Source organism: Thunnus albacares, chromosome 12, assembly GCF_914725855.1.
Source record: "Thunnus albacares chromosome 12, fThuAlb1.1, whole genome shotgun sequence".
NCBI lineage: Eukaryota > Metazoa > Chordata > Actinopteri > Scombriformes > Scombridae > Thunnus > Thunnus albacares.
In genome coordinates, this window is record NC_058117.1 from 118,105 (window position 1) to 131,064 (window position 12,960).

Sequence of the window (12,960 nt, forward strand, 5' to 3'; positions counted from 1 at the left end):
CTTTAGCCTTTAAGTCATTTTTTAAGGGTGTTCCTATGTATGGCTGCAAAATATGGTGGGAATGGAATTTATTACCAGTGGTGGAAGAAGTATTGACTCCATTACAAGTAAAAGTCCTGCATTAATATATTACTTAGGTAAATGCATAAAAATGTTCTTGCAGAATTTACATTCACTTTTGGAATGTTTAATCTTTTTTTGTATTAAAACATTTAATCGAAGAGAATTTAATGTGGATTTTTTTTTACACTGATCAACAGAAAAATAACCTGTCAAGATGTCAAGATAAAAACATATCTCAAAAAAATAAATAAATTACAATATGAAAAATACAGAACACATCATATGTTTTACATGTAAATGATCTCAAATTTAACAAGTAACTATAGCTGTCAAACAAATGTAGTGGAGTATAAAATACAATATTACCTTATGAAATTGAGTGGAAGTATAAAGTAGCATCAAATGGAACAACTGAAGTAAAATTAAAGTACCTCAAAACTTTACTTAAGTACAGTGCTTGAGTACATGCACTTAGTTCCACTACTTTTTTACTACAAACATCCACTGAAACTGGTGTCAACTGACAAAAATTGCAGTAGGGCTTGGGAATACTTTTTGACCTGTGGCAGGTCAGTTGCTGTTTTGGTGCTGTTTTCTGCACTTCCATTAGGTGCAGATTGGCCATCAGGAAGTTTGGGAATTTTCCTGGTGGGCCGGTCTTGTGAGGGCCGGTCATTTTTTCCCAACCGCAGCATTATATAGCGCATTCAATAGTTAATCTTAGCTGCAATGACAAACACAAGGTGGCAGGTCTCTTGGCACATGAACTGTGTGGGTGTTAGAGGTGTGCCTGAATACAAATACAGTATTCGGCAAAGCACAAATAGTGAGTTTTTTTTTCATACAAATATTTTAAAAATTAATTTGAAAATAGAGAAAATGGCTAAACTTACCTAACTGGCTGGAATTGTTTTAAGGCATATCATACCATATACCCACTGTCCTTTCACTCTCTAAAAGTCATATCTATCCACAATTTTGTCACCCATACTCATTCCATTAAAAAAAATCAGTTCCTTCACCATCTAGACCTCAAATTCTTCATCAAACCACTCACTCTCCCATTCTCATGATACAATGCTAATCAAAGGCTTGCGAAAACAGAAACCTGCTCACAGCTAGACGCTTGCCACAAACTTCTGACCTTCTCAGCCTCTGCATCAATTCTCTACTTTCATCTCAAGCATATTGCTCAAACGTCTGCAACAATCTTAATGATCTCCATTAACCTCACACTCAATTCAGCTCAATTTAAATCTGACTCTTTTGGAGGCCACTAATCAGCTTGGGTAGAACCATGCCAGAGACGGAACCCCCACATAGAGTCTCTGTCTGCCCCATCTTCATCATATCATTCCCAAACCAGCCTAACAATGACATCCTCCTCCCACCTACGCCTCCCCACCCCACTTTTTCATCCATTCAGCCATCGTCCTCAATATCCAATACTTCCTCATTTCCATCTTTCAAATCTTTAATCACATATTGTTCTGGTGTGGTCCTTGCTAGTGAAATGTATTTTGTGGTCTGTGAGGGAAAAAAACACACCCTTAAAGTGCTGACACGTCTACAGTACTTATCCAAAAAGCAGCATACAGCAAACCAAAACTGAAAATTAATAACTAAAAGCCTGTACACACACTCATAAGCTACTCTACATAAAATGAGGGTGAAATATATACTTTATGAATAAAAGATTATACTTTGTGTTGCAGATGGGCAAGGAAAAAAGATGAGGTTACTGTATAGTCATATTTTTTTCAAAATAATATCCAGTGTAGAGTCACAGGGTTTAGTGGGATATGGTATCAGAAAAAGCCACATTCTGACAGCCTTAAAGATTAATATTGTATGTCCAAAACATAGTGACTCAGGCCATTTATTACAAATGATACTATAGAATACTGGGTTGACCCTCCTCAAGATTTCCCAGCATGCAACAGTAAGAATAATCAATTCAATGTTTTTGAGTGTTATTTGATTGTTTTGTCTCATTTTACTGTTGTAGAACACTGTTAAACGTATATATCCTGGACACATAGGCTTTGTTCAGACTGCAGGCAAACCAGATTTGTTTCTCAAATAAGATTTTTAAGACAGACTGTCCACATTGTTATTTGCATCAGATCAGATTTATGTGTCCAGACATCATCAAACTATCTGCATGGATTGCTGTGGTAACGACGTAGGTGTCAGTAACTACATACGCTGTTGACGTGGCTTTCCAACATGGAGGCATGAGAAATGAAGATCCATGATCATCATCATGGACACACTGGCAGATAGACCCCACAGACAGGGTCTATCTGCAGTCTCGCAGACCCAGACAACACACCCACTTTACTACATGAGAGTAGCAGAGCTGTATCCACCTTTTACCAAAGTGTTCCATGCCACCAAGATGTGTATGAAATATGCAACATCATCATGCCAGAATCATACCTGGTTATTCCAAGAGACCCATATGTGGCAATTGACTTATACACTAAATACATTTGAGAGATGTTTTTCTTGCTTCTCTGTGATTGGCTTACTTTTCACTATAAAAGCTACAAGCTGATGACAGAACACACTACTGAATATACTCTACTCCAGGGACATCATACTTACTTCATGCCTTTGCACTATTATGTTTTGAAGATGACCATGCAGTTCTCAGTTTTATGATTTAGGTAAATTGATATGACTATGTTATACTGAACATAGGATAGGATACCAGAGTCCACAGTCTTGTGAATTGTATCAATGTAAGTGCTATTAAATAAGCAAGAAAGATGAATGCTGCCTATATTAATACAAACATAGGGTAGAAACAATTCTATTTTTCCATTACCATCTGTTCATCTTTTTATTTCATTGTTTTTTCTGAAACATAGTGATGTAGTAATGTGTATGAGTCTGCTTTTGGTATGTTTCCTTTCACCCTCATTTTGCTGTACTGTCCTGGTTTAGAGGTGGACATTGAGTGTTTATTATGAAGCTTACCTTATTTTACAAAATTATGTTGTGATCAACAGGAATATTATGTCTTTGTGCAAGCTGTCCTAAATCATATGAAATCCATAATCTCTCGGTTGTATTGTCTGGAAATAAAGAATCATATTTTGGGTATATCTTTTGTTTTAAAGTTCTTAATCAAATTTAATCTAGACACCCATATTTAATAATGTAGACTACATTATTATCAATAACCACCAAGCATAAAAGCTGGTGTTACAAGTCATGTTATTGCATACTCTTCTGTATGTCTTTGGCATTCGTACAATTTCTAACCTAAATGTGTAACTGTTTTTTCACTTTCAAAATGTAAATGCATTAGTTTTTTGTTTTTTGTTGTTTTTGTTTTGTTTTGTTTTTTTCAAGTGTAGGAGTTTCACTGTGGTGTGATCAAACCACTGAGGAAGAGATCCCTCTGTCCCTGATTAGACCTTTACTGTTATATCATTATCAAATAATAATATGAACAATGAATGGCTAATTTATGTAAACTGTTAAAAATATAAAAAACCAAGCATTTCATGAGTTAAACATGTATTTATTGTATTAAATTTTAAATACAAAAATAAAACAGTACAATGGCCACACAATATGTTCTCTTATGACAGCAGTTTGATTCAATGAATGAATGATGAACTGAGCATTTGAATTGTGGCAAACAGCTTAGATTCAACATCAAATCCAGAAGACAGAACATTTTACAGTGGCAAGCCTGTATAAACTGATAAACTGTTGCATAACGCTTTAAGAACTTCTCAAATGCTCATTTAGAAGTGTACCAGTTGCTGGTTTCTCCGTTGAACAGAAATGTAACTCTCAACATCAAGAACTGATTTCCTGAACACTGGCAAATAGCACAGACATGAACACATCAAATGTAGCTTCAGGAACTGGCATGAATTGTATGCATCATTTGGTAGGAGTCTATTTTAGTTACTGGCATAACTACGGACTATGTGCAACAACATGTTTGTATGTATTCATTATGCAATACATGCAATAACTGATTTTTTGGGACATCGGGAGCAGAAACAAGGTGTGAACAAATATTGACATATCAGCTTTTAAGCTGACATATAATTTCAACATCCAGCAGTTAGAGAGCAAAAATATCATTAATTTGGACCTGTGTTTCTGTCCACCTGGTGAATCTAAGTCCAGTATTCACTCTTTTTTGGCTCATTTTTTGCCTTCTACCAACTCCTGAGACAAATATTTTGATCTTTACCTGCTAAATATTCTACCATTTTCACCAGCTAGTGTCTGTCTGTCTGCCGTTTGTTGCTGAACAGGTAGTGTACAGTGGATTTTTAATGCATTTTCTCTGAACACAGCTGCGTGCTGTCCCTGAAAATGAGGCTATTAGAGACCTGAGAGTGAACCAGAATAGTAAAGTTGTAGCCGGACGGCTGAAAAATGAGCTGAAACTCTATAAACCTCCATAAAGCAGAGGGGAGCTGCAGATTCTCTGATAATTCTTTGTTGGTTCATTGCCACCTGCAACACTTCTGACATTGCACATTATCTTTTCATACATTTTTACAAAAAATGTTGCTTATAAAATGTAAACCAAGATGAGTATGAATGTAGCACTTGATGTGTAACAATACAGAGTAATGAAAATGGAAAGTACTGTGGAGAATCTCAGATTAATTCGCATTTAGCATTGTTATTGAACACCTCACCTTATATTATGTCCATGGTGAAAAAGTTACCAGATAAAACATTATCAAGCTGTGTTCGAAAATCTTGGTAGGAGCATGTTTCAGCATTGAAGGTTACTTTGATTTGTTTTGTGCAGAGAACAGAAGACCTGTGCAAAACATACAAAAACCTTTCCAACTTGCATTGGTCTGCATCCCTGATGCATTACTGCAGGTGGTTAAATGTTGTATGCTCTGTGACAGAACCACAGACTCTGCAGCATTTCAGCCACCTTCTTGTTTGTTGCTTTTTTGATTCATACAAATACAGCACATTAGCTTTATGAGGTGGATTCAACTGCACATCTGTCAGATTGTGAGAAAAAAAAGTCTGTTATGTATTTGGATTCTTTCTGCATGGCTTTATGGGCCATTGTTTCAATGGCTACCTCTGTGTTTTGCTCAGAAGGGAGGCAATGTAAATCCATTTGTGAGAACAAGTCAAGCAAATCCTCTTTTTCACTCTCCTTCAGTGTGCCCTGAAATGCCCTTTCAACAGTAATCTGCTCGCATCAGATAAGTAATTAGAGAAAAATGACATCAGCACTGCATTATTATCTACTGAATCAACACCAAGGATACAGGCCAAAATAAAAGCCTCTGACAGTCTCGCAGGAATCACACCATGGTCCAAAAGTCCCTTTGCCCAAATCCTTCTCAGTGCTTGCCACTGAGGAGTGACTCAGACCAGACTCAGACATGAAAAGTCAGGTCTGAGACCTGAAAAGTCAGGTCTGAGTCTTGGCACTTGCTCATCTTCCCCTTCACATTGTTCCAAGAATTGCTCTTATAAAGCAGTGTATACTTCTCTTGAAACCCCACTGGCATCAATAGCTATCTTATTTTTGAACTCCATCTTTAATTCCATATTCATCACTTTTGTTTCCATGAAAAATCCAGAGGATCATCTACAATCATAATTCGGCGAATGTGTGCATACCACATTTTGTGGTCCCTCAAGTGAAGAGGGTGGTAAAGAAATGCCTCCAGCTGTTGAAGGCTCACTGACCAATGGCAAATTCATTTCTGGAACCTGAAACATTGAAACATATAACTTAGTTGCAACATTTTACATATTGAGGCTTAAATATATTCAATGTTCAAAATAATCTTTATTCAAAGTAGACATTAAAACTACCTGTAAGAGCCTTTTCCTTGCAAATGGTCAATGTAATGTAGTTCACCAGTATTTACACAGGGTGTCACCTTTGTGTTGTGGTCAATAGAGTTTAGATAGTAAAGGTTTCAGGTGTTGCCAGGCAGAAGGGGCAAACAGTTTTTGACCATCAGGAAAAATATTACTTATTGAATTTCTATGTTCCTTAAAGCCAGAAGTTGGATTCAATGTTTCCTATGTATTTAACCATCTTGCAATCTATGTATTATTGTTCACAAAGTAATTCCTGTCAAACTAGTTCAACTCTGATCTTTCTACGATGAAGTGTAGCCGAAATAGAAATACTTAGTTTAATTGTTACATAGTAATGGAACCACAGTGCCATCCAGTGGACAACTTTCAGTGAGGTGAATGTTGATCACAAACCTCTGCCAGTGTATAATGTTTTCTTATTGTGATATCTATTAAATTGCCATTAAAGTTTATATAACTCAATAGGAATGTGATATGTATGAAGGTTTACTTTGATAAGCAAAGAATTAACACTAGTAGTTATAATGTAAACATAGCACAAAAAGTAAGGAAATTTGTGTTTGGTAGATAATTTCTTTGTTGTAACAATGCTTCTTGGCAATAAATCTTATACCGTTGGAAAGCCTGTTTATTTCCCTTTTAAATGGTGCCACATTTGTAACGAACATGCATTTGTGGGATGAGCAGCAGAGTTGAGTATGTGGGTAGTGCCTATGAAAAATATGCCAAATCTTTTTCTCACTTGCCTCTCAGGGCTTCCACAAAACAGAGAAGTGAAACAGAGAAAACAGTGCCATCTACTGTGCCCAGTCAGTGCCCAAGCACTGACCCGCCATAGGTCAAAAAATATTCCCAAGCCCTACTGCAACTTGTCAATTGATAATACCTATTCCCAGTTTGAATTGATGCCTCACTGTAGCTTTGCATATGATAAATTAAGACCATCAATCTACCTGCAAAGTCATTCTGACCTGCACCTTACATGAATAGGACATGTTGAATCAGGCTTCCATAGTTTTTGGAAGACAAAGCAGTTATCTTCAGTAGAAACCTCCAAATAAGAAATCATATGATGTATGACTTCGAACAGCTTTTTTAAGTTAAAAGAACTCAGGAATCTCAGATTTAGGAACTGCAAATGATCTTGCTTTTGGTTTGACATGCTTGCATTGTCGATTTTTGGTTGACATTGTGGGTGTATGTGATGTGCTGTTGTGTGTAGCTTTGTATTTTGTATAATGTGTTGCTTTGCTTTGTATTGTTTGTTATTGTGCTGTTATATGTTTTGATTGTAGGGGACTGCAGATGAGAATTAGCTTGGAGCTAAATCTTTTACAGTGCATCATTTATGTTAAAAACTGTACACTGTCCCGATAAATAAATACAATTAAATACATTTGATATGCAGCAACATAATGTACATTTACTGCGTGTTTTCTAGCACCACATAGTGCACATAGTAAGTGATAGTTATCTCCCACATGCAATGTCCAATATTCAAGAAAATGCATATCCATGTCTGTTGCCCTCTGGCTAATGTATCATAAATGTAATGTATTGCTGCAATAATAGCACTTTGACTGCAGCACATCCCAATGTGCATGAAGGTACGAGGGCCCAATCATCGCTGCTTGCAGCTTTAATCGTGTGTTATTTTTGGTGTGTATGTGACTTTAGCTGGGATCTTATGGTGACAGACATGTATGTTGGTAGGTCTTTATATGCATTAATATATGCAATCCTGTGCATACAATACTAGTGAACTGAAAGTAGTAGTAGTGTAGTGTGGTGAAATTAGGACTCACATGGGTATATACTTAGATGTATTTGAACATGCAAGTGTGTTTGTCTGCAAATGTGTGTATGTCATGACTAATGGTTAAATGAGGAGTGTGCTGTATAAACAGATAAGAAGATGCAGAGGACTGCACTCCAGTTCACTTGAAGCCTCCAGCAGGAGCCCCACACCTACACAACATGTCCATGAGCATCAACATAAATCTGCATAACACATAAAACAGGCATTAAACATAAAACAGCCACACAAAGCACCATATGCACTACATACATTTACATACAGGAAATGTCAGCTGGAACACTCCATAGCATATATGAAAACTGTCAGGTATGTGATGATAGAAAAGAGCTCAGATAGTGCTCTGCTCAATGTGTCCAAAATGTAGTTCAGAATTGTGGAAAATGGTAGTTTTGCATGGTAAGAAGGTCATGTAGTCTCTCAGCCATGTCTGAAAGACACATAACGAAGACAGTAAACTTGCTTTTAAAGGAAAGTACTAGTATGCCATATGCTTAAATTTGAAATAACTGTGGGGACATTTGCTAAGCTTATTGCAAATAACTGCTGGAGGTGCAAAATATGATGTTGCAGTTTTTCACTTTAGCATGGTATTTACACTGATAATGTAAATGAAGAAGGAATAAATCACATACACAACTTCAAATGCTATTTGTGGGATTTTAATTGTCTTTTCTGGTCAGCTGGAATTTAGAAGCTATCACATTTCACACAGAAGGCAAAATGTTTCCATACAGCTAAATACATTAGATAAATAAAAATACAAAGTAGCCAGAAATAGTTATGGGGAGGGGGGTTTAGTTGAGAGCTGTTGGGCCTCCAACAATATATGCCATTTATTACATATACTTGAGGCTTCCTCTGATGAGCACTCTTGGGCAGTCTTATCTTTAGATGCAGAAAAGGCTTTTGATTGTGTGGATTGGAATTATTTATGGGCTGTGTTTTAACGCTTTGGCTTTGGATATTCCTTTATAAAAATGGTTTTCTTGGTATATGCCTCTCCTACTGCACATGTCCAAACTGCTCACCCTGGCTTCCGACTTTGTTTTAACAAGAGGGACCAGGTAGGGTTGCCCGCGTTCCCCAGGTCTGTTTGCCCTCTCATTGGAACCATTACCCCAGGCAGTTAGAGAAAATCATGCCATATCTCCTATCATAATTAAAGGAACACCTCATCATATTTCTCTTTATGCAGATGACATTTTATTGTACCTCTCAGATGTAGCTAACTCTGTACCCCATGTTTTGAATCTCTTCCACATGTTTGGCTCCTTCTCTGGTTATAAAATAAACTGGTCAAAATCAATACTTATGCCACTATATATGACAAGTATAAACCATGATCTAACTCACCTTCCAGTCTCAAAATCATAGCTTTACTTAGGTATCCAAATCAGACCTACAATGTCACACCTGAACATAGATCATTTCAATATAGTTCTTACTGAAGTGAAGAAAGATCTCAACAGATGGTCTGTTTTAGATGCTGGTTTCCATGGTCATGTCTCTTATAAAAATGAATATACTTCCACAAATCAGTTTCATAGTTTTTTAAGGATCTTGACTCTATGTGTAGGTATTTTATTTGGAATGGGAAACCTCCCGGGATCAGCTTTTCCACTCTCTCTTGTCCCAAAATTTCTGGTGGACTCTGTTTACCCAATTATAAATATTATTATTGTTCTTCAAATAAATTTTGGTGAATAATTTCAAATGTTTTTGTCTCTGAATTTAAGGGTACGTTTTTGCCGCATAAAGGTACAAAATGACATGTCGCTCCAGCTGTACGTCATTAGGTACCAATTCTGTACCTTTCAAAAGAGTACATTTTTGTACCAGGACATAAAGGTACATTTTTGTCTCTAGGGGTGCAGAAATGTTCTTTTAGAGGTGCAGACAAGAAAGTACCACGTTCAAAGGTGCAGTGCTTGTACCCTGTTAGGGTACAGCTGGAGCGACAAAGCATTGGTACCTATTCCTGTACCTTGATTTCTTAGTGTGTAGCTCATTTACGATGGCTTTATAAATAAGAGTGTTGTTCCCCTCGAGTGGTAAGTGATGTCCACTCTACCTTCTCACATAGGATACAATGATGAGTTCTAAAACTGTCACCTGTAATAAATCTAAGAGAACTGTAATACACAGCATCAATGCATTTGAGGGTGTGGGCAGCACAGCAGCATGCATTTGAATTACATCTGCATAGTCAAGCACTGATAAAAATGTTACCTGTACAATCTGCAACCCACTGCTGCTTATTGAGGAAAATGACCCAATGTTACATATTTGTGCATGGCAAAAGTATGTGGACCTTTGAAGGGGAAATTAGAGTTGAGTTAGAGGGTGAGTGTCTTCAAGCTGGCTGACTTTTTGCCGCCAGCTTTCTTTCACGCTCTCCAACCTGCTGGACTCTTCCTCAACAGAGGTTCTCTTCCTCTCTGTGTCTTCTTTCTCAGCATGGAGGCTCCGTTCAAGAAAGATGACCTGCTCATCTCTCTTTTTGATTGCCCCTGCTGCCTTCTCCAGCACTTCATGCAGCTTCCTCCACCAGAGAGCATTGGCGGAGTCATATTTTTCTTTCTGAGTAGAGAGCTGGCAGTGAAAAGACCAGATCTCTTCTTCTCTGTTTCTGTTCTTGTCTTTTTCCTCCTGAACGTCACTCTTCAACTTCCTCTTTTCTTCTTCAGTGACAGAGAGATTCTTCTGCATGGTCTTCCTCTCATCCAGAAGTTGCTCTCTGTCACTTCTCCAGGACTCCATATCCTTTAGGACCATGATCTTAGCAGCAGTCCTCAACTTTTCTTCCTTCTCCTGCATCTCAGCCTCCATGTGTTTCCTCATCTTCTCCATCCCTCTGTTGTAGTCCTGTGCAACACAAACACAGAAATACATGAAGACATTTTCATATCACTGATGGCTCTTTTTTTTCCTTACAGGAAAACAGCAATCTGTTAATACTGAGAGGAAATAGATATCACATTTACACTTTATACTGGAACCCTTTAATAAACCCTTTATTTATTGTTTATGTATTCAAATTAATCTGAGGTATTTATCCAGACAGACATTCACATGTATCCATGTTTTCATCTGACTGACTGTGAGAGATGAGTTTAAATTAAGATGATATTGTAAATTAGTATTAAATGTAATCTCATTACAAACTACATCTGTGTTGATGAAAAGTGTATTTGTCTACTGTAAGCTTTAGACACAACATGAAGTCATTAAAACATGCATATACTTGTGTAGTAGTGCAGTGTTACATCCTGGTTTGACCATCTTACCCTGCTGGCTCTGCTCTCTCTTCTTGCCATGGTGGCTGATGATCTTGAAAATGATCTAAAACGTGAGATAGACATAAAATCTTGTTGACTGTCTGACAGATGATTTTCTCCGCAGGAACTCTTTACATTCTTGAATGGATTTGTCATAAATGCTGACATCATAACAGGAAGACAAACATTCTTCTGTAGACTGACATCATGCAGCTAAAGGAGTTCAATCAGTTTGCATGATCACACAGATGTTTGACAGAATAAAATAAAAGATTGGAACTCAGAGAAACCACACAGAAAGTACTGATCTTTAGTTTTACTCACAGAAAACAAACAGGCTTTTTTCCTGCAGTTTGTGGACACGGCCTCATGTACACATCACACCATACTGAACTTGCCTTTATTGTTTTCACTAATAAGGTTATAATGTTTACCATCACATCCAGATTGATACAAGTGAAAATGTTTCTTATAACAACAATGATTTTCATTCTGTTTTAATATGAGTTACTTTGAGGTCACACACACCTTGCAGTCTGCATTAAAATTAGAATTTTTTCTACTTCTGCATTAATATGACCTAAAATGTGATCAGATTGTCACACAAGTCCTAATATTAAAGAGACACAATCAAACAAATGAGACAAAAATCTTACATTTCATTTATTTATTAGAAGAAGAAAACCTTTATTTACTCAGGGGAAACCAATTGAGAGCAATGCTCTCATTTACAATGGTGGCCTGCAAATACACAACCAAAACAAATCATAACAAAAAGTGTAAAAAAAATGTAAAACCAATAATCTTATACCAAACATAAACACAACACAAACACAAGACAAATTATATAAGACAGTAATATGAAGTACATTACAGGGATAAAACAGACACATTAAGAAAAACAGGAGCATTCATTACAGAAAACATTGTCCAACAGAATCTTAATATGTTTAAGGGATAAAAATTTGTCTAATTTAAGGGAGTCCTGCAGCTTGTTCCACCTATGAGGAGCATAGTAGGTGAATGCAGTTTTCCCCAGCTCTGTATTTATATAAGGGATATCTAACAGAATGCATTCTTGTGAACTAGTGTGGTATTCCATATTAAGTCTTAAAAGTGATGATAAATAAAATGTGTCAGTAGTAGTCATGACCCTGAGCCGGCAAAAAGAGCAGGTCCAGCAGTCCATTAATGTGGATTTCAGGGAATTGATTTAACTTGAGGAGCAAGACAACATGTTTGTGATGAACACATTGTTTCCCGGATTAATGCAGTAATGCTGAAAAAGTAATAATAGTATAATTTTGGTTTCTAATTTGCCAGACTGCTAAGCTTTTTCACACAGTAACTAGACATATCCCAAGCCAATCATAAAGGATTGGGACTTATCTGGCCAGATTTTTAAGAATCTGTATTGGCTAAAATAAAGCCATTACTGTACTATACTGTGTTTTGTCCACCTCAGCCTGCTAGTGCTGAGTGCTGCTCTCCTTCACAACAGCCTACAGTCGCATTTTGTATATGCAATTGTATGTGTGAAAAATTATTTGGGCACACTGGGGCAATAAACTGAATTTTGACATCCTGGTTGGCCAAATACACTGAAGTATCTTGACTCAAACTCTCCCTTTCTCATTGGCAAAGAGTATCAGTGTACCAAACATTCAAATAGCAGGTCATATCAACTTTCGCTAAAGTTAACGTTAATTCTGTGAGCAACTTGATGGCAGGCCAAAATTAAACTTATGTGTTGTCAGTTTATGTGTCTAAAGATCGTTTGTGAGGGAAGAATCTCCGCTCCGTAACACCGCTCTTCAATTGTGAGTGTTTCTGTAGTTCCAAGAAATCCAACAAGAGCTATACATCTTCTCTCTCTGGACATCAAGTCAATTTTAGAACTCTCATTCTCCGGTTAAATTTTAATTCATATCATATCAATAATTTAAGCTT

The 12,960-nt window shown here is 36.9% G+C and overlaps 1 protein-coding gene across 1 annotated transcript; it reads right to left on the reverse strand.

Moving 5' to 3' along the window:
* Positions 1 to 8,507: 8,507 nt before the first annotated feature.
* On the reverse strand, positions 8,508 to 11,128 carry LOC122994229 (vicilin-like seed storage protein At2g18540). The gene is made up of 2 exons (XM_044368808.1): positions 11,020 to 11,128; positions 8,508 to 10,597 (listed from the first exon to the last, which is right to left on the reverse strand). Exons 1-2 carry the CDS (start codon positions 11,092 to 11,094, stop codon positions 10,058 to 10,060), a joined length of 615 nt encoding a protein of 204 aa, XP_044224743.1. The 5' UTR covers positions 11,095 to 11,128; the 3' UTR covers positions 8,508 to 10,057.
* Positions 11,129 to 12,960: the final 1,832 nt, after the last annotated feature.